This window comes from Melopsittacus undulatus, chromosome 18, assembly GCF_012275295.1.
Source record: "Melopsittacus undulatus isolate bMelUnd1 chromosome 18, bMelUnd1.mat.Z, whole genome shotgun sequence".
NCBI classification, from domain to species: Eukaryota; Metazoa; Chordata; class Aves; order Psittaciformes; family Psittaculidae; genus Melopsittacus; species Melopsittacus undulatus.
The window spans coordinates 3134869-3158255 of NC_047544.1; the positions used below are offsets into that span (position 1 = coordinate 3134869).

Below are 23387 nucleotides of genomic sequence, written 5' to 3' on the forward strand. Positions count from 1 at the left end.
CGGGGAGGCCGCTTGGGGCCACTGGGGAGAGCGGATCACACAGGAACAGAGCAGGAAGCACCGGGGGAGAGGATCCCATAGGAACAGAGCAGGGAGCACCAGGGGAGAGGATCCCATAGGAACAGAGCAGGGAGCATGGGAGGAATGGAGCCCATAGGAACAGAGCAGGGAACCCCAAAGGGACCAGTTCCCATAGGAACCAAGGGGGAACCCCGAGGGGACCACTTCCCATAGGAACCAAGGAGCCATAGAGGGACCGGCTCCCATAGAAACCAAGAAGGAGCCATGGGGGGACCGTGTCCCATAGGAACCACACCAGGAGCTCCCTCAGGAGCAGGGTGAAGCCCTGTCCTTCCTGCCCACCCCAAGGCAAGCGGGAGGGAACAGCCCGTTCGGTCATTGGAACATTCAGAACCATTTATTGAAGTCAACCTCAAGCAAAAGTTCAGATCAGTGGAATGTCATTTAAAAACCTTCCCAAACGAATCCTCACGGAAGCAAAAAAGAACCCAAAAAAACCCAAAAAACCACATCCGAATTCCAAAGGAGTTGGAAAATAAAAAATAAAACAACCAAAAAGGGGCAACATCTCCAGAAATAGAATGTACAAAAATTATTATATGGTTCCTACCATCACACACATTCAAGGAGGAAGCTAGAATATTACAGGCAAGTCTAGGTACGCTATAACTAGGGGACGGGCAGCTACCTATGTACAGGGTTAACCAAGCTTTACAGGTTTCACACTATGCAGAACATAGGCCGGACAACAAACCCCCCCCATATCGGCTATCCCAAAGTCTATGCGGCAACATCAAGTCATAATACAGTTAATGCCCCAATGGAACATGGCCAGGGAAAGGGAACTGCTCCCTTAGTGTGGAGAGCTTCCAGGCGACTCCCAAGGACTCCTTTAGGATACCGGCTTCAGTGACTATGGATGCGTTTGCTAGGAGGGATTGCCTGAACGGGACATCTCACAGGACCTACAAGGGTTGGTACGGATAAGGGTGATGGAGGTAACGACTCTACAATAGGGCATCCGCAGAGCACAAGGGGGGATGGAAACGGGATCCGCACGTACCTGCCTTGTGCCAATGGCATCGGATCCCAAGGCCCAATAACCCCTTGGATTGAGAAGGACACCGGGAATGAGACAAGATGGGGAATGGTTCCCTAGAGCCTGTTGGTAACAGCAGAGGCGGTGAAGGAGTGAATGGCTTTGGCAAAGTCAAACACGGTTTCCCTTCTGGAGGTGTATGAAGCACAGCATCCCTCTCCCCACAGCACAGCCCCACATGGGGCTCAGGGATGGAATGTAACAGGAACCACCTTATGTTGGTAGGGGATTTGTTACCTTTTCCTTTACACTGAGACCATTGGGAACCCATCCCAAGCGGAGCAGGGAGGGGAAAGCCAAGGGAAACCCGGAAGCTGAGCAGCATCACCCTCCGGTGATGCCTGACATCCGCCCCCTTTCCATGGGCCACGGATTCCAGTGTCCAGAGGGAGTTGAGGGAAGGCCAAAGACGTTTTGCAATGGAGGATATGGAAGGAACACATAAATAAAGGCAAACGAACCAAAGCTGGAGAAGGAACCGCGGAGCTTCAAGTACATTAAACCCTGAATTCAATGAGGCAGAGGTTTCAATGGTAAAGTGACGACTTCGTACCAGCGCTGGACACCCCCCTCCCCATCCAACCCACAGAGCCCCATAAAGATTCACTATATACAGACTGGATGCTGCTCAGTACGGCGAGGAATTGGGTCTTTCCCATTCTATCCTGAAATGAAAGATACAAAGAAAGGGTTTCTTCCAAAGAAAGGCCAAAATCCAACATTCCGGCCCTACTATTCCATTCCAATGGGTATCTCCAAGACCAGGGTGGTGACCAGAGAAGGGAATTTGCCTCCTCCCTCCCACCTTTATCCTTCCTGAGCTGCAAATGCCTTCGACAGTCTATGGAGAGGACAAGTCTACATAAATGACCTGAAAGCTACACCTAAATGCTTGCACCATGGATGGATGCAGGGACTCAACCAGCCTTTGGCCACCATGGTCTGTGCTGTGCTAAGGTGCAACCTCGAGTACAAGCCCCAGGAAACAACACAATCCTGTCCACTTCACATGGCAGCTTTGAGGCTGCACCAAAAGGGAGCACGAGGGTGATGGAGAGGGAGCTGGAGCGTGGTGCTCCCTTAGGAATGGGAGACAAAGCAAGGGACAAGTGTGCCAGGGCATTGGGGTGAAGGAATAACTGGGTCTTGAAGAGCAGGTTCAAGCTCTTGACCAAAATCCTGTGGATTGCTTCCAGGCATCAGCATGAAACAGCCACATTACCACCCAGTATTACTGGTTCCAGTTGAGGATACAGCTCCCCTGTGATGCCAAGTGGAGCATCCATCCATTAACCTGGTGAAGGAATGCCGTTATCACTGTCCAGTTTGCTGAGATGGGGTTAAAAGGTGTGTTTGAACATTGTGTTTGGCAAAGAGAACAACCCTACAGTTAAGATGCTTCAATGAGGCATTTGCTTAGCTCAGAACATTAAAGATTCACCTTCTCTCCAACAGCATGGAATCCAGTTCAGACTCTTTGCTCCCCAGCTTACAAACCAATCTCCTGTTGCTCCAGGTTTTGGCTATCCTTAATCTTAGCTTTTTTGGTGGCAAAAAGAAGCACCTGTAAGAAGTCTGAGACCAAAATGAAGCAAGACCTCGAGTGCATGGCACAGGAGCAGCAGGAACCCTCAACCCACAGCATTTGACATGGTTTGAAGCCTTCTATGTGGCCTGCGAGGTGAAGGATGCTCCATGGCTCTCACCCTTCCACTCCCCACCATGTGGAGTGCTCATGAGGGGGTCCTGGTGCCCTCACACCATTCCCACCATGGAGCCAGGGAAAACTGCACTCACCCCATAGCCACGCTCTGCATTCCCAAGAGAACATCATCTGAACATGATCAAGGCTAATACATGAGCTGAAGTAAGCACATCGTGGGCCTTACCACAGCAAGAGCTATGTCTGGCACTGCTGAAAAGGGCCAACAGCCCCAGTAAGAGCCTAAAAACAGACATTTATCACCGGAAAAGGGAAGAAAAAGAGACATTTATCACTGGGAAAGGGAACAAAAAGAAAACCTTTTCTGCAAAGGGCTTTTTGCTGTGTAAAAAGTACCAAAAGAGAGCACTGCTTTGCAGCAGCATTAGTGTTTCAGATGTTCTCTGTAGCACAGAGCCCAAGATGAAGCGCTTGGCACAGCCCAGGAGCCTGTGTACCAGACCTGACCCCCTCCAGGTACACCCCAAGCACCCATGGGTGCTCAGGAGGTGAGCTGCTGGCTCAGTGAATGGCACTGTAGTGTATCCTGTCATTTCCAAGTGCCTGGCAAACAGATTCCAACCCCTAACGTGAGGGCTAAGCCATCACCAGCTGGAAGCAAGGCACCTTCTACCAACCTCCCATGTCCTTCTGCCTTTGATTTGCTTAACTGAGAAGTCACCACCTTGCTGGAGGCTTCCTAAAGACACAGCTCTGATCCCAAAGGCTTCAATGAGCCAGATGCCAGCAACACATGATAGGAATCCCTTCTCTTCAATACCTCATTCTCCAGCACACACGTCAGAAGTGTGTTCTAACTGCACCAGGGCAAGGGGGGGGACACACAGTGCTTGGGTGAAGGGTGCACCAAAGGGGAAAGCAGTTCTCCAGACTCCTTGCACAAGGAAAAGAAGGGAATAGGTTCTTAAAGGAACCTACTCCTGGAGCAGCCCCTTCAAAAGCCTCTCTAGCAGAGGAAATCCAAGGGAGAACTGTTTCAGGAGGCTCAAGTTGGCTGCTGTGAACACAGCCCATGACCCAGGTGGAGAATACCCTGTTCACTGAAGTGCTGAGATCTTCCTGAGCTCCATCAACAACGATGAAAGCCAGAAGCTCTCTCAGCAAAAGTAATACCTAAGCATTCAAAGCAAAGGGTCTGATTCCTTCCGTGCTCAAATCTCCTTGGATTTGAAGCTAACGGGAGCCTGGGAAGGCAGCAGGAAGGAATCACACGGACTCAACTGCAGGGAAACAAGCATGGACCTGGGAGGGGACAAACACCTACACACAGAGCAGGGATTTGTCCTCCTCCCTCTGCAGAAGTCAATGGCAGTGCTCCCACAGGCAGGATTAAGACTTCAGTTCCAAGTGTGCTTGCAGGCTGAGGCTGTCCTGACAGGGAAGGGTTTCCCCGTTAGGCAGGATAATGGAATGCCCATTGTGTCATTCAGCTCCATCTGCATTTCCACCTGCCTGCAAGCACCCACTTCAGAGCTCCAGCAGGGAGCTGCAATTCCTGCCCTCCTTTCCCAGTGCCAGATCCGGCATTAGGAGCACTTCCAAGATGTCACCCACCTCACTTCTCACTGGAAAAGCTTGACACCAACATTCAGAGGTTAACATGAACATAACCTACCTTCTCCACATGCCTTAGAACAGTAAACACTGCCATAGAGGCATTTCAGGGTCACCTGGTCTGAACCCCACATCTGCCCGTGTGGCACCTCAGCATTACAGAGTGGGGAGGCTTTGTCCTTGCCGTCAACCACACACAGAGGTGCCCTTGGCTTTGCTGCTTTGTTCCTAAAGCCACGAAGCCCGAGCAAAGCCAGATCTTCCACAACCCTTTCAAAATTAAATAAATAAATATGCTGCTTATGATTTGCTTTTCTACACTCAAGAGAACAGGTTGGAAACGGGATATTCTTTTCACTGTCAAAAGGTTTCTCCGTCGAAGGCCGAGGCGGCTCTGCTTGCCCCCAGGAAGAGCTGCTGTAGCACATTCAAGGGTAAAAGAAAGACCAAACAACAAAACCCAACCACCACCGCCTGCTCCTGCTCGCTCAGAGGAAACGGTCCCGATCCCAGTCCGCACGCGACGATGCCAAAGACTGAACGTGTCCAAGCAGCCTCGTTGAGTTCATCGCCTGCCTGCCCCTCTCTTCTCCCCTTCCCTTGGCTCTTTGGAACCAAATTCACTCCTTGGCTTCTTCAGGGGGGTTCTGTGCTTCCAATTTGCACTTGATCTTGCTCCAGTACTCGGGTGCCACAGGAGACTTGGGGTCGTGCGCGGAGCAGCAGGGGCGGCCGTCCAGTGCCGACGGCACCAGCGCTCCCTGCTCGTGGTCTTTGCAGAAGGAGTGAGGGCAGAACTCGCAGAAGGAAACAGCAGGGTTGCTACAGACGTCGCACTGATGCCATGGACATTCCCACTTTCCTGAGGACGGGAAGGGGAGGGAAGAGAGGCAAGACAGGAAGCTGGGGTTAGTTTCAGGGACAGCATCGGCCTTTAACCATTGCTCTGTGTTGGAAGTGCACAGATGAATGCAAAGGAAGGTCAGGAAAATCAACTCTTACTGTAGTTGCCACTTGGGCTTCTCATGTCCAACAAACATGGGGCATCTTTGAGGCCTCACAGCATCAAAATGGGCATAACCAGAGCTTAAACCAGAGAGCTCAACCTCCTCTGGCATCAAAACACCAAACGTCCTTGCATGGGGAGTTTGGTTTGATTTGTGAGCATCACTTACTGACCTGGACTTGCTCAGGTAACTCCAAACTAAGCTGTAGTTCACTTTAATGCAAGCCTGAACGCATTAGTTTTGGAAACCAAGCGAGAAATAGCTAAAAGAAGAATAAATTGGGTAAAACCATGTTGGAGCATAAAAGCCCCACATCCCCAAGCCATTCAGACACGTCTTTCTATGACTCCTGGACTGCAGAGGTGCACTGAGCATAGGAAAAAGGGAAATCAAAAGCTTCTTGCTGCTTCTTCAGCTTCACTCGTGGCAGCTGCTTGGATAATTTAATCCTAGACTAATCTGGCCTTCCAATGATATTCATCAAAGTCTTTGGAATCAGGAAGATTAAAGAGATAAAGGCTTTTCCCAAACCATGCCATGGGATTAAGATGTTGTATTGTCGAATAACCTGAACCCTGGCTACAGAAAACTCTGCCTTGACATGGAGAAATCAAACAGAAGGTACGTGCTATCCTTCAGCAATAGCTAAATTAAACACATTAGAGAACACCAAATATTACATCACCTCTCTGCCCGTCGTGTCAGAACACTGCCACCTGATGTATGCCTAAAAATGAGCAGCACTGCCAAAGCCAACAGGCTGCTTTTAACCTAAATGAGGGCTGCATTTCAGCTGTGACACTGCAGGAAGGAAAGCTGAACAGGAAAGCACAGGACTGCTCTTACCAAAAGGGGGTTGAGTCAGGTTAAGGCATAGGAGGTGGTATGCTTTGGGACAGTCCTTTTTGTCACACATGACTAGCTCTCCCCCGTCTCCACACTGGAAGCAGTTGTCTTCATGCATCTGCTTCTGCTCTGTTTTTATTTTCCTCTTCTTCTGCTTTAACTTCGCATTCTTCACCTTCTCTTCGTTTGCTGTTGCAAATGCTGTCTGGCAATTACAAAGATCAGAGCATACAGTCACTTTATAAACCCCCTGCATTACAATTAATCACTTGGGGTTATTATTTGCATGCCCTCTGCTTACATTAAATCCACCTCAAGCATTAAATCCACCCCAAATAAGAGTTGAAGCTACAGAAGCCAGAAATGCTCATCCACATGTGTCTGAATTAACACAGTTTGATACATGAAGTCCACCACTGACACAACAGCACTACTGTGCCTTTACAGTCGGTCAAGGTATTAGAATCACAGAACCACAGAATGATTTGGGTTGGAAAGGACCTTAAGATCATCCAGTCCCAACCCCCTGCCATAGGCAGGGATGCCTCACACTAGACCATGTCACCCAAGGCTGGCCTTGAACGCTGCCAGGGATGGAGCATTCACCACTTCTTTGGCCAACCTGAACTAAAGAGTTAAGCAAACAAGAACCTCCCTGCCCTGCTCTCACTGGATCTGGGAGGAGAAGCTTCAGTGTTCACCCACGTACCTTTGGACGCACCCCAAGGAAACCACTGCAGTTTTCTGCTCCACAATGACACTCGGTCCTCCCATTGCCCAGGCAATCCAAGTTGTAATTAAAGGTTAACTCCATCCCTACAACATGAAGAGAAAATGATTCGCCCACAGAGGAAAGACAAGGCTTGGGAGGAAGCATCCATCCTGGAGATCCAGCAGCAATGTGTTTGGAAGGGAACAATGCACCGAGTTCATTGACTCCACTGTCACACAGAGCCAGGTACAACGGCAGATGAGGTGAAACACTGAGCATGGAAAGATACCATCACCCCAGACAAATCCTGATGAAAGATCAGTGCTGTGCTAAGCGTTTCCAGGACCCAGTTAACGCTGTACTTGGCAGCAAAGCCTAGAGTTAGCTTTAACAGCAGCTTTCAGCTTCAAAGTCTCCAACTACAGATCCCCAGAACTCAAATACTTGTCTCTGCTCCAATGAATGACAAAGTTCCTATGAACATTGCTGGTGTTAGGGAATTTAAGAGGAAAACCACCACAGCCAGTTATAGCCATTGAGAATGAAGTGTAAGTGCAGAGCATCTTCCTACCTGCAGGAATGTCACAAAGAGCAAACAGTCCAACTCGAATGTCCCCGTTCACTGTCCACTTCTGTGTTTCACAGTTTGGATTACAACTATGGTTCATAAACCGAGAGTAATTCCCCTTTGGGCCAGCATCTATGATCCGGTCCTTCAGAGCAAAAAACACATGGTCAAGTACTTACAAGGAAGAAGGTGAAACAACAAGTGCTGACTAATGGCCAAGGCAGCAAAACTACACTTATTATATGTATTGGTTCCAAGTGTGAAGTTTTCCCTTAAGAGTTAATGAGAGACAGCCTGAATATTGATACTACAATGTGAAATAGGCACAACCTGAGATACAGGTTCTCTGTTTCACCTCCTCACCCACTGCATTAAATGGAAACACGGAGGTGTGGACAGGAGGGTAAGAGCAAACATGGAGCAATGCTTCTGCCAGCATTTTGCCCCTAGTTTCAACCAGCAACAGCTCACACTGAATAAGGGGTGACGGGTACCTTTGTTACAGTTAACATATAGAAGTTGGTCACGCTGTTCTCATGCGCGCGCTTGATGCGCAGTCTGCACTCCTCCTCATCGATCAGCTCACCAACATATTCATTCACAAATTCACCCTGGAAGGGAAGGAAAACAAGGGAAGCACGGGTTTCTCATCTCCTTCCTATCCTAAAGGGAAGCAGCACAGGAAGAAAAGCATTTCCTATAAAAACACACTGCAACCATCACAAGAAGCATGGAAACTTAACCCTCTCGTAGGCAGATGTGAATCTAAGCAATAAGCTCAAAATGACAACAGCAGCATAATCCTCCTGTCTCGCATTTCTAGAGACTGTAAACTACCATTGAAAAAGCCAAGGAGATAAATCCTTGTGAAAAAGGATAAAAGCAGCACATTCACAGTTTAAATGCCTATCCACAAAGCTTTTATCCTGACACTGCACTGTGGGTTATCCTACATGCTGCCTGAGCGTACAGCTCAGTACCACGTTGGTTCTAATGGGAAAAGGATCAGTTCAGGATCAGTTTGCCTTTTCTACCCTTTTCCAGCTCTCCTGGATGTCATCATCTTCAAGTCAGGGCAAGGTTGCCTTTGTCCTTTGTAATTCTACCTTTTTAATGCTCCTTTTTGTCCTGAGGCCCCATCCCCGTCGATCGGTTTTGATGATTTCAGCATCAGGGTAGAGTCTTTTGGTGAAACACTGGTTCTGGCACCGCTCTCCTGCAGGGCACACTTGGGGGTGGCACTCGTACTGCAGCATCCTGTTCAAACACTCTGATTCCAGGCCACAGGGGTTCTCATCCGAGGGCTTGCAGTTACAGCGAGGGATCTCCGACAGGTCAGCCACCTGGATCTGAACCTTCCCTATCACCTTGTTGGACTGTGGAGCAAAGGGGGAAAGGAATCAGTGAGGAAGGCAAAGCACAGAGAACACTAAAGGATGTGACTGCTCCATTGGAAAGGATCTGGACCAACCTTTCTAGGCAAAGCATGACCCATACCAGATGTGCCAGGACCCTAACCAGCTGCATTTTAACAGTGTCCAGTACTAGGGAATCCACTTCCCTAGGGAAATTATGCCAGTGGCTGGTTGTCACTACCTGTCCCTCAAGCATGAACTTAACCAGGGACACAGACTGTTCAGAGAAGCCAGCAGTAAGTGACTAAAGTGAAGAACACCAAAACTCACAACTCCAGACACCAGAGCCTGAGTCTTCCCCCAGTGCAATCACTGCTTGAGGAAATCAGTGCACGCCAAGTTTATCAAGTGCATTGCTGGGATTCCTTCCAACTAAAACCATTAAAGGAACAACATCAAGTCCTGTGTGTCCAAAGCTGCTGGCAAAGGGGCAGGGTGAGCAGCTGGCAGCCCTCCTAGTGCTGAGGGCTGTGTTAACAGAGGTGAATACACACCAGTAGCCAAGACACAAGACAAGCTCATAACCATACTTCAGGTGACACTGCTCTTCAATCATAAATGCTCTTTCACAAACACTGTGCAATTATAAGTCAGAGCAAAAGATTACTGAAAGGAAAAGCAAAATGATTTCTTGGAATTCCCTGAAGCTGGAATTGTTGCAACATAATGCTTTCAATACCTCCAAATATTGATTTACATACCCAGCTTAGCCAGGCACACACTGAAAGGAGGAAAAGAAAGGAGCCAACTCACTTTAATGTGTTTATATGGCGGAGGTTTCCTCGAATTCCTTTCTATTTCCAATGCCTCTTTGCTTTCTCTTTGTGCTTTCAGTTCCTGGAAGCGCTTTGCTGCTTCTTCAAGTGCTGTGTAAGGGAGTCCAAAATAGAAAGCCATTAGCACCAGCAGCTGGTAACCACATCAATACATGTATGTATGTTCAGTTCTCTTCTTAAAAGCTAGGAACACAACTCCATCAACAAACCCCACCAAGCTGAGAATGAGTTATTGCAGTACATCATGAATCTATCATCAGGTACTTTGCAGTACAGCTACCGAACAACGCTCCCATGCAGCAGAGCCCCAGCTCCATCTACGCAATTCCCAGCTTGGGGAAGAATTGCACTTGCCCACAACGACACACAATGGGTAGGCACTTAAAGAAACAAGCTCGATCTGCAGTCAAGGGAGCTACAGAATGCTTGCATTGGAGGTGAACACAGAACACTAGTCACAGAATAGTCCCATGCAGGTTAAAGTGGTGATGGAGACACAAACACGTGGAATTTTTGTCATAAACCACTATAAACTTTGTTTGATTTTACCTTTCTTGAAGGTCTTGTTAATACTAGTTTGCCCCTCAGCAAAGCTTTTATCTCCTTCAACATAAGGGAAAACTCTGCCCTGGTGTACCCAATAGTAGTCATGTGAACCAAAGAAAAATACTGGGAAGTCCCCGATATCATGTTTGAGGCCCTGTATGTTGAGAGGCACAGACCTGGGATTGCAGATCTCTGCTGGCCACCACCTGCAAAGCACAAAGAGAAAGAAGCACCTCAGTTCTCTGAGCTGGTTCTGAGAGCTCAAAGCTGGTTTTCCTAAAGGAAGCAATTCCTGCCCCATGCACTCGAGGCTCCGAGCATCATGCACAACACGAGACAAGGTCTTACTCCAGACTTTGGGAAAGCTGGCATCGGGGTGGGTTTCTAAGATCACCCAGGAAGTGCTTGTGTTCCTGGGGGTGACTACCAGCCAACACAAGGCACGACAGCCCCTGCTTCTCCACATCACTATTACACTCTATAGGGCAAACATAAGCACAACCAAGTGTCCATCAGTGCCTGGAATAAGAGGGAGAATGTAATGTCAAGCTGACATCAATATCCAACACGAAGCAGATGAATCACTGTTTCTAGTTGTTGTTTACTGAGCTGATGTGAATCATCTTCCTGGAATTCTATAGCACATTAAAGCCATCCAAAGCATTAAGGACTTGCCTGTAATTCCCAAGCTTGACCCAAACGATCTGCTTGTACCGTAGCTTCTTGCCAGCTTTACAGTCATTGCAATTCCAGCATCCCTCTGGCATTTCTATGTTGAGACACTCGGGGTGAAAGGAAGCTGGGCAGGACTCACAGCACAACAGTTTTCCACCTTTAAACAAAGAAAGCCTGCTTGGTTTATAGAAGGGAGGATTTGCCCCCTCCCCTGACACTCCTTTGGAATCATCCACTCGGCATTCCCGGGTGTCCCGCAGGAAAACATGGCAAGAGAAAGGGGATCAAGTCCAAAGTAACAATGTTGGTTCAAAAGGACTGGGCAGTGACTGATGGGTGAGTTGTGGCTCTCCCCTGCAGCACAGATACACTAAAAAGGCACCTATTTCTGAAGCCAGCATTCCCAAAGGATGTACTGCATCCAAGAGCAGCACTGATGGCTTCCAGGTCTTTGGTGATGGCCAAACCAATGAGAACCCCCCCAAATTGGTGAAGAGAAACCCTTTTCCAATCAACATTGTTAGGACTGAACCCCAGCCACCCGTGAGTGCACATCAAACCCTGCAGCCTATAGGTTGAGCGATGCTTTTCTGTACCATGGACATTCCAAAAGAGCCGTGGTGGCAATTCCCCCTTCCCACCAGAAAAGGGAGGTTTTCCACTAGGAGCAGAGCACGTAACATGGGATGAGACCCCACAAGCTGACCCCAAAGGCACAGTGATTCACATTGACTCCTCCGGTGTGCACTGACTTGGCTGGGTTCTATTTGGGCAGCTGGATTGAAGGTGGAGAGGCCCAGCTCATCTCTAGGCTAACAGAGCAGCTCATACAATAACAGTACATGACCCATGTAGTCATATTTCTAGATGTATGTATATTCAATAGACATCTTTTTAGATGGATATAATTTTCCATAACAAGTTTTCGCTTCCCAGATGGAAAAACCTGGGAGAGACTTGAGAATATGCCAAGGGATCTTCAATCACAAGCTCCAAAGAGGTGGGAATAGCAACTTCCAAGCATTTACCAGAAAATCTTGGCCACCTATAGACTTCCAGCAGCAGCATCACATCGCTCGGTGCATGTCACACAAAGCATTCCTTAAACAAACCACTTGCATGAGCAATCCTGTATTTCCTCTGCTAAGAACAAACAAATCCAAACCCTAAGGATTTTTCCAGCGCTTCCCAAACCCATCCGAGGGAATTCTCCCTTTGAAAAGAGTCTTTTGCAAATGGTTGCTTCAGAGGAAATACAGACCTGGTGTAAATCACTGCAATGCTGTATCCGAGATGGGAAAATGCCAAGGGATGCAAAAACCAAACAAAACCAAACACAAGACTTCCAATGCTAAGCAAGAGTAAAACCCCAGCACGTTGCTCTCGGGATGCATTAGTGAGATATTGCTCAAGCTAAGCAGAGGGCTCAAAATAATTCGTGTTTTCAGGAATTCCAGGAAGTACTGACAGGGATCTGGCAGTGTCCGAAATAACCTAACTGCAGTGTGGGTAATGGGGCCCCAAGCCTGAACAGCCTCAGGGAACCCAACTTCTATGGGGAATGAAGTATTCCATCTGGTTCATTCAGATAAGAGTTGTGTCCACAGGGATGCTCCAGGATGCCCCAGCATCTCCATGAGGTATCCAAGAGGGATGCGGAGCTGTTGGAGTGAGGCCGGAGGAAGCCATGGAGATGCTGGAGCAGCTCTGCTCTGGAGCCAGGCTGAGAGAGCTGGGCTGGACAAGAGAAGGCTCCTGAAGGGGAGACCTTAGAGCAGCTCCAGTGCCTGAAAGGGCTGCAGGAAACCTGGAGAGGGGCTTTGGGATATAAGGGATATAGGGACAGGACAAGGCCCTTTCCAACCCAAACCATTCCATGATTCTATGCTTCACTTCAGGGATCGAGCACCCATCCCGAGGGAGAGGAAGGAGCACCACTGGTCCCAGTGGAGCAGAGGTGGGATGTGAAGCCCAGGGGTGAATGGACACATGCACAGGCAAAACCTCACTAATTCCAACTTGGGCCATCCTGCAGGCACCCTCATTCCACCTGAAAACCCCTTTCTTCCCTCAGGCTCTGCACAAGCTCCCTGGAAGGTCGGAAACAGAACATCCCCCCTCTTCTTCCATACCTAAAACCAATTTCAGCAGCTGTTTCACATCATCCTGGCTAAGCACTGAACTGCCACAACACCAAGCTCTATTTGCCTCCTGTCCACATTCAGCGCCAATAGCTTCCTGCAAGCTGGAGCAGATAGAAAGGGAATGTCCCTCTTCCAAGGAGAATTTAGTGACAGCAATTATTTTAAGCCCTTTTGGAATCAAAAACGAAATCAAAATCGCCACCAACATGAACACAGGCTCACAATAACCAATGAGTGGAGTTCACTGGAAAGCAATAAGTGGTGCTTGACAAGCAGACATTCCTCGGGTGGAGTTGGGAGAGAAATAATAGGAAAAAGCAAAAGAAAATTAAAGAGAAAGAAACTATTTTGGTTACCTTTCTCACATTTCTTTTTGGAAGCTGACGAAGGAGGAGGAATCATAGGTAATTTCATCAACTCAGCACGATTTGACTCATTCAGTAGGTAGTGGGACTTATAGGCATATGAACTGAACAGGGGGTCTGAATGATCCTGCACTACCAGCCCTATACGAAACAAACAGAAAGAGATGAGTTGCAATGAAACTACCCATGATTCCATAAAGGAGAAAATAAAACCAAGCAAATGAACACCTCTAATGCATATAATGGGGGAATGAACAAAAGAGGAAATGGAGGAGAAAGAAAAGGCTGAAAGCTGCCTCGCTAAGGAAGAGGTTTGTGTGTTCCAGAGGCTGAATTCAACTGAACTGGGGAACCTCAGGATGAATAAGCTGCTCTTAAGTGGGATTTCAACCCTTCACTTGTGCACTTGGAGCCAAGCACAAGAAAAACACTGCTTGTAAAGGTGTGGGATTCACCCTCCCTCCCTCGGGATCAAAGCAAGCTAAGTGGGAGAGCTGAGGGTGATGGACACCACACCAAAGGTTACCTAGGGCTACAAGCTGGGAAAGCAAGAAGCCAAGAACTCACTGTCCCACCTATTACAAACCTACCTCTTTTTAGCTATGAGAGTGTTTTGCCTTCATAGTTGTTGGAGAAAAGCACCAATGGGAGGCAGTGATTCTGGAAGGCACCAGAGGGGGAAGAAGGGATGAAGTTGTGCCCTACGCCGGCTGTTAGGAAGTGAAGCTCCACCGACCCTGCCCTCTCCTCTGTGCCTGTGTTTCAAATGATGTGCTGCATTTCTCTGTCTTCCTGCACCAAGAAGAGCTTCTCCTCATAGCTCTGCAGAGCCCTCAGCTACAGACCAGAAGCACTTGGCCAGTAATTCATAGGAAGAGCAGAAGCACTGGTTGCCAAAGAAGCAGGAAAGATGAGCTACTGAGCCAAGCCACCGGTTCTTCCCTTTGGGGGATGCACCAGGGCTGGGTGATGTAGAAAAGCTTTGGGAATGGGGTGCCTAAAAACTGCTGGAGGGGAGAATGGCATCAGCCTACCTGGAACACGTCCATAGGAGGAGTCTCAAACAAGCCTGACCCACAGATGCCATCAGGTGAACTAGGATGTGCTCAATGAAGGCCAGTCCAGGAAGGGGAACAAGCAGTCTGAAGATACACCACGTTTCAAGTACCTCATGATAAGCAAGTTTGTGTATTGTATAGATCCAATCACTTCATAACACTTAAATCTCCTTCAGGTATCAAGTAAAGCCAACTAAACTATCATTCTTCCATAGAGATGCCCATGTGCATTCCTCATGTCTTCCTGAGCTCCTGCCCTCACGCTGACCACATCTGATTAGACAGGACCCAACTCAACCCACAAAAGGGGTTTGCCAAATGGAAACCTCCCCCCTGTCTTTCTTGGGCAAAGCCCAAGCTACACCCAATAGTAACAAACCTCACGGAATGTTCTAGAAGAACAGGTAGGGAGTTGCTATAGAATAGAGGATTCAGCCAGGGGCAGTGATTTGTCACTTTTCAAGCTCTGGTAACTAAGACACAAGGCAGGAAATTCCACCTGCTGGGGATGAGAGGTGACTTCTATTGTCAGGAGGAAAGAGGTTTGTGTAGTTTCAGCTCTGATGAAGGCAGGCTCAGGATGAACAGAATCACTGAAGCAATGGCAAATGAAAGAGAACAGGAAGAAGGCATGAGCATCCTTCTGCACTTGAGTTATCCTTTAGAATAAATGCAGGTCTGCATCTTCAGCAAGTGTAAGACTCCTTTACTGTACCTGGCCTTTGGAATTCTGCTCCTATATTCTGATTCCTGAGTCAGATATCTATATATATCTATGTATCTATCTATCTATATGGTACTCCATAAAGCTTTTCAACAGGTTCTACTGAAGAGAAGTAGGAGGCACTGAGTTTGCACCTTCGTGTCACAGAGTAAGCAGCCAAAACTTGGAGCAAAATTCCCCCCCAGAAGATTCCCCATCAGATGTATCTGTAACAAAGTACTGCAGATGTATAATCTAAGTGGGTGCCTCTTTGGTGTTTGGATCTCAAGCTGGCTTCTGGCATCTCTAGTAGGTGCAATAAAGTACAACCTCAAAGAGATGTATTCAGCTGGTATCAGGCAATGTATTTTGGTACTACAGCTTCATAGTGCTTTGAAATTGGTAGAAAACATACTATTTGTGCTAAGCCCAGTGGCAGAAGCCTGCCATTGCTCTGCATTCACACCTTGGTGCTAACACAGCTTCAGAACTGAGAGCAGTGACAAACCGCATCAGCCGAGACCCCATAACCTACCTGGTGTAGGAGCAGAGCAGCAGGACAAGACATCACCCCCCTGTTCATACTGCCAGGGGCAGACTAAAGCCATGCTGGACCTTGCCAAGGGACATTTTTAAGCTGATATTCAAACCAGGCACAGAAAGTCTTCTGTCATAAGCCTATCTCTGATCCTGGTACTACTGACTCCAGACAGTGATTCAGCCTGGGCATTTGTAGGTGTAACAATACCATCACCCAAAGTTAAACACACCCCAGATATAAAGCTGCCTCAAAACTAAAACCAAAGGCCATAAAGACACACACACCATCAACTCTTCACGTGTACCTTGATGCATGCTGGGGTGATTCCCATTCCTGCACATCCTGCTTTGGGGTGAGCCCCAGATGTTTGAATAAGCCCACAAAAGGAGGAACACTGAACTGTGTTGTCACCATCCTTTTCTATATTCAGAGGAGCTTTTCCTCATTCTATAACTTCCTGTTTCCTTCAGCTTCTGGATTATTCAGATATATTTAAAATTACTTGGAAATGAGGAAAGGGGAAGAAAGGAAAGAGGGAGAAAGGGAATTATTCTGGCACCACCTTTTCCTCCCTATCCGAAGATCTTCATTACTATCTGCTCTTGCCAATTCAAGGCACTCTGTCCCATCCTAACCCTCCAAGTGACTGAGCACAAGTGAAACCCAGGATCTCCAGGAGCCATCTCCTTTTCACTTCCTCATTAGTGACTTTCAAAGCTGCTGAGAAGAAGGCAGCCAACAAACCCCTGCAGTACTGTACAGGAGCCACTGCTGTTCAAACCTCTCAACCTGCTCCCTGCAGAAGAGTGGTGACTTCAGAGCCATGGAAGTAACAAGGGGGTCAAAAAGAAAGAGAAGAAAAAGGGAAAAAGAAAAGTCAAATAAAAAGAGAATTTTGGCATATGGAAAACTCTAGCATGAAACCTGCTCATGCAGCGCTGCAAATGTTCTCCTTTCAGAGTGCTCAGATGTGATGGTAAGGTATAAACTGAGATGATTTTTGGTCTAGTAGGAGGAAACCCTACCTTATAGCTTTAATTTAAACAGGCTTAAGTTGGGGAGTGGTAAAAGGACCCCCTTTTGCCCAACAGACAGTGAGTAACCACACAGCATCCATCCTCAGCATGCAACGGCTGCAACTGGGGGCTTCCCATCCACTCTTTCCTACTGGCAAAACAAGCAGGCTCCTGAGGAGCTCCCACTGCTTCTGACCAGCAAACATCAGCAAGTGAAGGCTCACGAGAAGTGCTGAGCAACAAAGAGACAATCCCAGGCAGCATTGGAACCCCAGAGCATCCTATGGGAAGTGGGCTTTAGGAAACACATCCTTTTGATCACTAAACTGCCCAAAGTGACCACAGAGCTATAAAACAGGGAGGGGAAAGAAAACCAAGTGTGCTCACCTCTTGCACAAACGAAACAAAAGCCTACATTTACAGCTGATGAGGAGTGATTCCTTTTGGAATGGTTACTACAGATGAGAATGTGGGATGACACAAACAAGCTTCCTGCAGCAATACAGCCATCTCCTGAGTGATAGGCAATGGGACATCTGAAACATCTCACCATGCGACCTGTTTAATACAGAGAAATGCACCGTGTCAACCCTGGAGTCAGGCTATGGCAGAAGACACCAGACAGCTGCAAGGCTGATTTGATTCCACCCAGAAGGACTGGCTTAAAAGGAAACAGTTACATCTTTAAAAGCTTCACAAAGTTAACTTTAAACCTCTGTTAAGAAAAAAACACAACAAACACATGGTTTTAGTCATTCTAGAGCCTGTTTTGAAGTATTTTGGGTTAATTTCTACAAGGATTCCTTTTCTCTGGAAAAGGAGTTGGTTTAAAAGCCACTCCCAAGCATCTTCTAACAAACAGCATTCCTTGCACTACCGACCCTCCACTTCCATTAAACCCAGCAACAGCAGATGACTTGGGCTGCAGATCCAGGTCCACATGAGCCGATTTCCCACCCAGAGAGCCTGAAGTTAAGAAGGAAACCCTCACTCCTTCACTGCATCCCTAACGATCAAGCCACATTCCTCTTTACTATGATGCATCTGATCTTCCTCCCGCTGCTCAAAGCCACTTCTCCTCTCACCTTTGCTTGCTTTATGAATATCCTTATCCATGGAGCAGGCAGTGCAGCAGTGCTGCGGGCAGCGGAAGCCCCGGGACTCAAAGAGAGCCGTGGCAAACTTCCGGACACAGGCCTCGTGGTAGAACTTGCCACACGTGTTGACCGAGCAGCGCTTCACGTCCTTGCCAGGGAGCTTGCAGGAAAAGCACGTGTGTTCTCCTGGGAAGAGAAGGAATAGGGAGCAATCCCAACTGTAATGGGCAATTCTGTGCGATACAGATGTTGTGAGCAGCGGTTTGAGCAATGCAGGCTCCTTCCCTTCAAACACTGGAGTTGCTTTAATCCACAGTAAAGATGCAGTTGTTAACATAAAGATGCAGCTGCTAACACAAAGATGCAGCTGCTAACACAAAGATGCAGTTGCTAACATAAAGATGCAGCTGCTAACACAAAGATGCAGTTGCTAACATAAAGATGCAGCTGCTAACATAAAGATGCAACTGCTAACATAAAAATCCCTCATTCTAAGTAAAACTCTAAGCAGCTCTTTTCCCTTCCCAGTTACTTGCCTTTCCTTCTTCCCAGCTGGAAAAGCAGAATCTGGCCTCAGAGGTTGAAAAAGTAGGATCACAGACCCATAGGATGGTTTGGGTTGGAAAGGACCTGGAGGTCATCCCGTTCCAACCCCCTGCCATGTGCTAATGCCTCACACTAGACTGTGTCACCCAGCCTGGCTTTGAACACTGCCAGGGATGCAGCATTCACCACTGCCAGCGCCTCAGCACCCTCATAGTAAAGAACCCACTAGAATAACCCACCCAAACCCATGGAACTCACCACCTCTGGTATCTCCGACCCGAGAACAGAGGGAGCTCCCTCCCCACTTCCCAAACATGGGAAAACACTCACCATTTTTACACTCAGCGCAGATGAACTTCTCCTCAGGCATGGACTTCAAGCCAAGACATTCCATGTGGAAGACGCTGCAACACTCGCCCTCGCAGGACACCAGAGCCTCGCCGGAGCTCTCACAGATCTGGAACAAGCAGACAAGCAGCTCAGCAGAGAACAGCAGGTCCCTGCTGTTCCATGGAAGACTACCAGGGCTTAACAAAGACTAGGAACAAGCTGAAGTCCATAGGAGATAAGGTGAGGTGGGAGAACTGCTCTGCAGCCCACAAAGACGTGGCCAGATTGGGCTGAAGGCATCACCAGTACTTGCTGCATCCCACTCCTGTAGCAGCATGGGCATGGACAGAGCTAGGAGGGACAGAGCAGGAGCTCTCAAGCACCTGAGCAGCAAGAGCAGCTTCTTCCCTTACAAGTGACCAGGAAACTGGCCAGGAGATTCCAGGATTTTCTCCCAAAATACTGGAAAATTCCCACTCTTTCCCAGTCTGAAAGACCATAGAGCAGAAAATGGCATCTGCTTATGCTACAGGAATGGGCTGGAGAGCACTTTCTGGCTTTTGAGCCTTCTAGCAAGCAGGAGGTCTTCTGAACTCCTAAAAGCCTTGATAGTTTATCTGAGATATTATGAGACATGGTTAAAACAAAGTGGGCTCATTTGAAGTTGTATCAGCTCAAACCAACAGAAACAACTGACAGAGCTCTGGTCCATCAGTTCCTTACAGTCCCATCACTTACCTGACAAACAGTGTCCTTTTTGTTTGTCCCAGTCCCTCTCCTGGACAGGCTGGAGTCCACTGACTGCACATCAGAGGCATCAGCATCCGCAGTAGCCGAGGGGCTGTCCGAACGCTTGCCAAAACTACCCTAGAGAGAGGACAAACCCCAGGCACTCAAAAAGACACTTCCAAAGGACAAGCCCATTGTCAAAGAGCATTTAAATCACCACAGATTAAAGGGATCATTCAATACATCAAGAGATGGAAAAGGTCCCTGAAGGCTGCTGAACTTCATGGGAGTCACTCAAGCAGTGCTGCCTTCTTGGCATTGCTTTTACCTGTACAACCAAGCATAAAGGGTCCTGCTTTTCCCAGTTTTATGCCATAGACCATCAGCATCCCCAAAGAACCCCCAAACCTTCCCAAAAGCAAGCCGAAGCAGTGATCTAACCCTATGCTTTGCCAAAGGAACAGAAACATTTGTAAAGACACATTCTGTCTTCCTTTCTATCAACACAATGGAGGGGATAAGAAAGAAAAAGACCAGGCTTTGTTTTTCAGTCAATCAGAGACACGAAAGGAGCACAAAACAGTGTTCATACCTTCAGGAATACACAACCAAAAGGCTGTTAGAGAGAGGAAAGGAGCAAATCCTTCTGAGCAACAACATGCATCTACCTGTAAGTCATTGAGTCCCCTGGAGTCGGAGTCAGACGTGTCCCTGTAAGCAGAGCTGGTCAGTTCCACGTCGGTTGAGGCTCGACTCCTCTTCTTCAAAGGCTTGCAAGAATCTGAAATCTCGCTGGCACCTTAACACAACACACTGAGATTAGCTTTAATCTGTGTTCTTAAGCTTCAGAAAGGAAAAGGAAAGATGAAAGCTTGGATTTGGACTTTGTTTGCAGCTGTACTTGGGATACTACTTTGGTTCTCCCTGAAGAGCTAACAACTGAAATCCTCCTTAGACCTTTGCATCACCTTCTGAACACGCTGACTCAGCAGAGCAACTACTACATTGCCTATGATAGAAGATAAACCCTTCCTCTTTGTTGGTCAGCTTTCAAACACAGCTAAGCAAAGATGACTTCTGAAGTACTTGAATTATGTGCTCACACCACATTAACACCAGCCTCCCAGCTAGCAACACACAACAAAACCAACCCAGCAAACCCTCACAAGAGAACCAAGCTCAGCATCCATCAGTTCATCACCACAAAGCATTCCAACCTCTGCACTTCACACACAGCAACACCCACTGCAAAGTGGGATGGAGCCAGAGGTGTAAATACAGTTTCTTTTTGGCTGTCACTCACCTTTCTGCAATCCTGTCTTCACTGCTGCCAGGGGAACCATTTCAACCTGTTTGAATAGGAAAATGCAGAGTTAAAACCAGAGGAATATTTCTCCCTAGTATTAAAGAGAAAACATTGCAGTTTAAGTGATTAGCATCTCTGAACTCAGGTGCAGGCTGCCATCCCCTTCCCACTGGGAGCCTTCTTGTCCCGTTGCCTTTAATCCTAGCTGTCTATGCTGAGTGCTGGGAGACAAGGCAGCCACATGGTCACTAGCAAGCTCCTTTCCAATCACTCCCTTGGGGCATGAAGATGACAGGAAAGCTTTATCCATGTCCATGGTGGGGATGGGGCTCGTGTTGGCAGCAAACCCTGATGCTCTGTAGAACCCCAGACCTGTGTGAGCACAAGTTCCCCTCACTGGGCATTCACTGGGTTAGGGAAGCACTGAATGCATCATCTTGGGGTGCTTCCAGTAAGCCTGCAGGCTCCGGAGCAGGCTCCTGCCCTGTATAGAGCACTGCAAGGCCCAGCCCAAGGCACAGGGCGCTGTGCAGGGCTCTATACAGCTCAATGCTCCGTAGTTTACAACCTCACAAAGCACTTGGAGCTCTGAGCCTGGAGCAGAAGGGCCCCTTTCCAAACTGTTCTGCCAATGAACATGGAGCACAGAGAGAATTTGGTGACTGCATCGTAACCACAGAAGAAAGCTGTTGCCTAAAAGCCTGGTCTGAAGGTTAAGAATCAGAGGTTATTGCTTTACAATGGGGTTATATCAGCAGGGAGGAAGGCATTTCGGAAATATTTAAGGCTTATCCTCTACTTTTTTTAAAAAATATTTTATTTTGTTGTACAATAAAAGGTAAAAACATACAATAGAAGGATTTGTATAGGATACATTTCGTAATACAAATATAAAATCTAAACAATCACTTTTATTTCTCCACTGGTCACTGTAACAGTAGCATGAACATTTGGTTTTTCCCATTAATTGTACTCGTTCCAGTTATAATTTTATACCAAGTTGTTGCAGACTAATTTGGGAATCAGTTGCAAGGAAACTTGACTTTGGGTAACAAATATTGTTGCAGAATTGTAAGGAGTTAGTAAGGTCTTCTCTTCTTGCTTTAATATAACTTAATACATTCAAGGTTATGCGCATTACAGTGCATCTGGGTTTCACTTTTAGGCATATACTTTTCCTGAGAAAAGCACTTTAATGGTCATAGTCTTAGTTAGCTGGGGAAGAGGAGCACACCGAGCTAACTGGGACCCATGGAGTTCATATTGTTGGTTCTTCTACCTTTGTTAACTTGAGGAACGCTTACACACATAAAACCCATGTGATGGGAGGGAGGCCGAGGCACCCCTCTATGGGGCTACGTTGGGGGTCTCATGCCCAACGTTGAAGTTGCTTCCAAGTTTCAGCTAGAAACTGCCTCTAGCTGGAGCATTCCTTTGCTGAACACAGATGGAAGCACTATGGCACCAAAAGAACGTATGGAAAAAAGAGAGGAAAAACTGGGTCCACTTTCAATCTTGGAAGTGAATGAAGTGCAAAACAAAGCGCAAAAGGGCAAAGAATAAATTAAAGAGATAAAGATATTTTCCCCTTTCCCATATAAATCTTTAGCCTGACTGTCCCTTTTTAAAGGTCTCACTGGTAAAAGTTCTACTATCAACCAGTTGGATCCCAAATTCCCAGGTTTCAAGCGGAGAGGCCCTTGGAGGAGAATCAACCATGGAAGGAAAAGAACCAACAACTTTGAGCAACGTGTTTAAAACGTGTGTTCTGGTTTAAGAGCAACGTCCATCCACTGAACTTCCCTGCTCATTCCATGCAGAACTGTATGGTAGTTTTGAAAGCAACAACATTTGTCTGTCTGACATCCGGATTAAAGGAATGCCCTGTACATGTGAGATCTACTTAAGGAAACGTATATCCCAGGAGATGTGTTTGTGCTGATGTCTGCCAACATGAAAGTCTGACTATTCATCTTTTAAGTGAAATCATTCCTACAAGTCCATTCTCAAAAGTGGTCAGATTAAATCAGTCTAACTTCATTGGAAAAACAAAACCTCAATACAAACCAGCAGCTGAACCGAGAGCAAAAGGAAGGAACCTGGTGGCAATTCCATCAAAGAGAAATTACTGAAACCAAACCATTTTTTGCTCAGAACAGGAATCGCAAAGGAAACATGGCAGGTTCTTAGGAGTCTTGCATCAGTGAGTTCCCATTTCCATAACCTGACTGATACTGTAAGATGCCAGTAGCAGAGTCACAGCAATGGTATTGACAAAGGGATTTCATGAAGGATAGTCCAAAACGAAACCCGATGGGGGAAAAATGGAGAAAAATGAAAAGGCACCAATATAAGCCACAACATTTATGAATACAATATATTTTAACTCTCTACATGGAGGAAGCCAACCTGCTCCTTTTTGATCTTCTTCTTTGGCACAACTTCAGTGGATTTCTCAGACTCTGAGCGGGTTCGAATGGATCTTCTCTGTTGCTTCTTTTCTACACAACCTGAAGAAGGAAAAAGGTCTCCATTACACAATTCCTTGCATTCCCGAGGCACAGTGAGCTGCTCCGCACCAACCCAACCGAGAAAGTAACGAAACCAAGA

The 23387-nt window shown here is 47.3% G+C and overlaps 1 protein-coding gene across 3 annotated transcripts in view; it reads right to left on the bottom strand.

Annotated features, from left to right (window-relative positions):
- Positions 1 to 396: 396 nt before the first annotated feature.
- The window catches only part of NSD3 (nuclear receptor binding SET domain protein 3), a 38737-nt gene continuing 15746 nt past the window's right edge, over positions 397 to 23387 (bottom strand). Inside the window, exons 8-24 of one of the 3 annotated variants that reach the window (XM_005139886.3) lie at positions 23187 to 23287; positions 20775 to 20820; positions 20140 to 20270; positions 19481 to 19609; positions 18743 to 18869; positions 17855 to 18052; positions 17157 to 17327; positions 13443 to 13592; positions 10943 to 11099; positions 10271 to 10473; positions 9699 to 9811; positions 8637 to 8906; positions 8025 to 8141; positions 7534 to 7675; positions 6960 to 7066; positions 6251 to 6455; positions 397 to 5259 (exon numbers count right to left, since the gene is read on the bottom strand). In XM_005139886.3, coding sequence (XP_005139943.2) covers positions 5018 to 5259; positions 6251 to 6455; positions 6960 to 7066; positions 7534 to 7675; positions 8025 to 8141; positions 8637 to 8906; positions 9699 to 9811; positions 10271 to 10473; positions 10943 to 11099; positions 13443 to 13592; positions 17157 to 17327; positions 17855 to 18052; positions 18743 to 18869; positions 19481 to 19609; positions 20140 to 20270; positions 20775 to 20820; positions 23187 to 23287 — 2609 coding nt within the window. In that variant the 3' untranslated portion in view covers positions 397 to 5017. Of the gene's footprint in view, positions 5260 to 6250; positions 6456 to 6959; positions 7067 to 7533; positions 7676 to 8024; positions 8142 to 8636; positions 8907 to 9698; positions 9812 to 10270; positions 10474 to 10942; positions 11100 to 13442; positions 13593 to 17156; positions 17328 to 17854; positions 18053 to 18742; positions 18870 to 19480; positions 19610 to 20139; positions 20271 to 20774; positions 20821 to 23186; positions 23288 to 23387 lie in introns of those variants that run through there. The other 2 variants (XM_005139889.3, XR_004080044.2) reach the window with 2 other exon arrangements.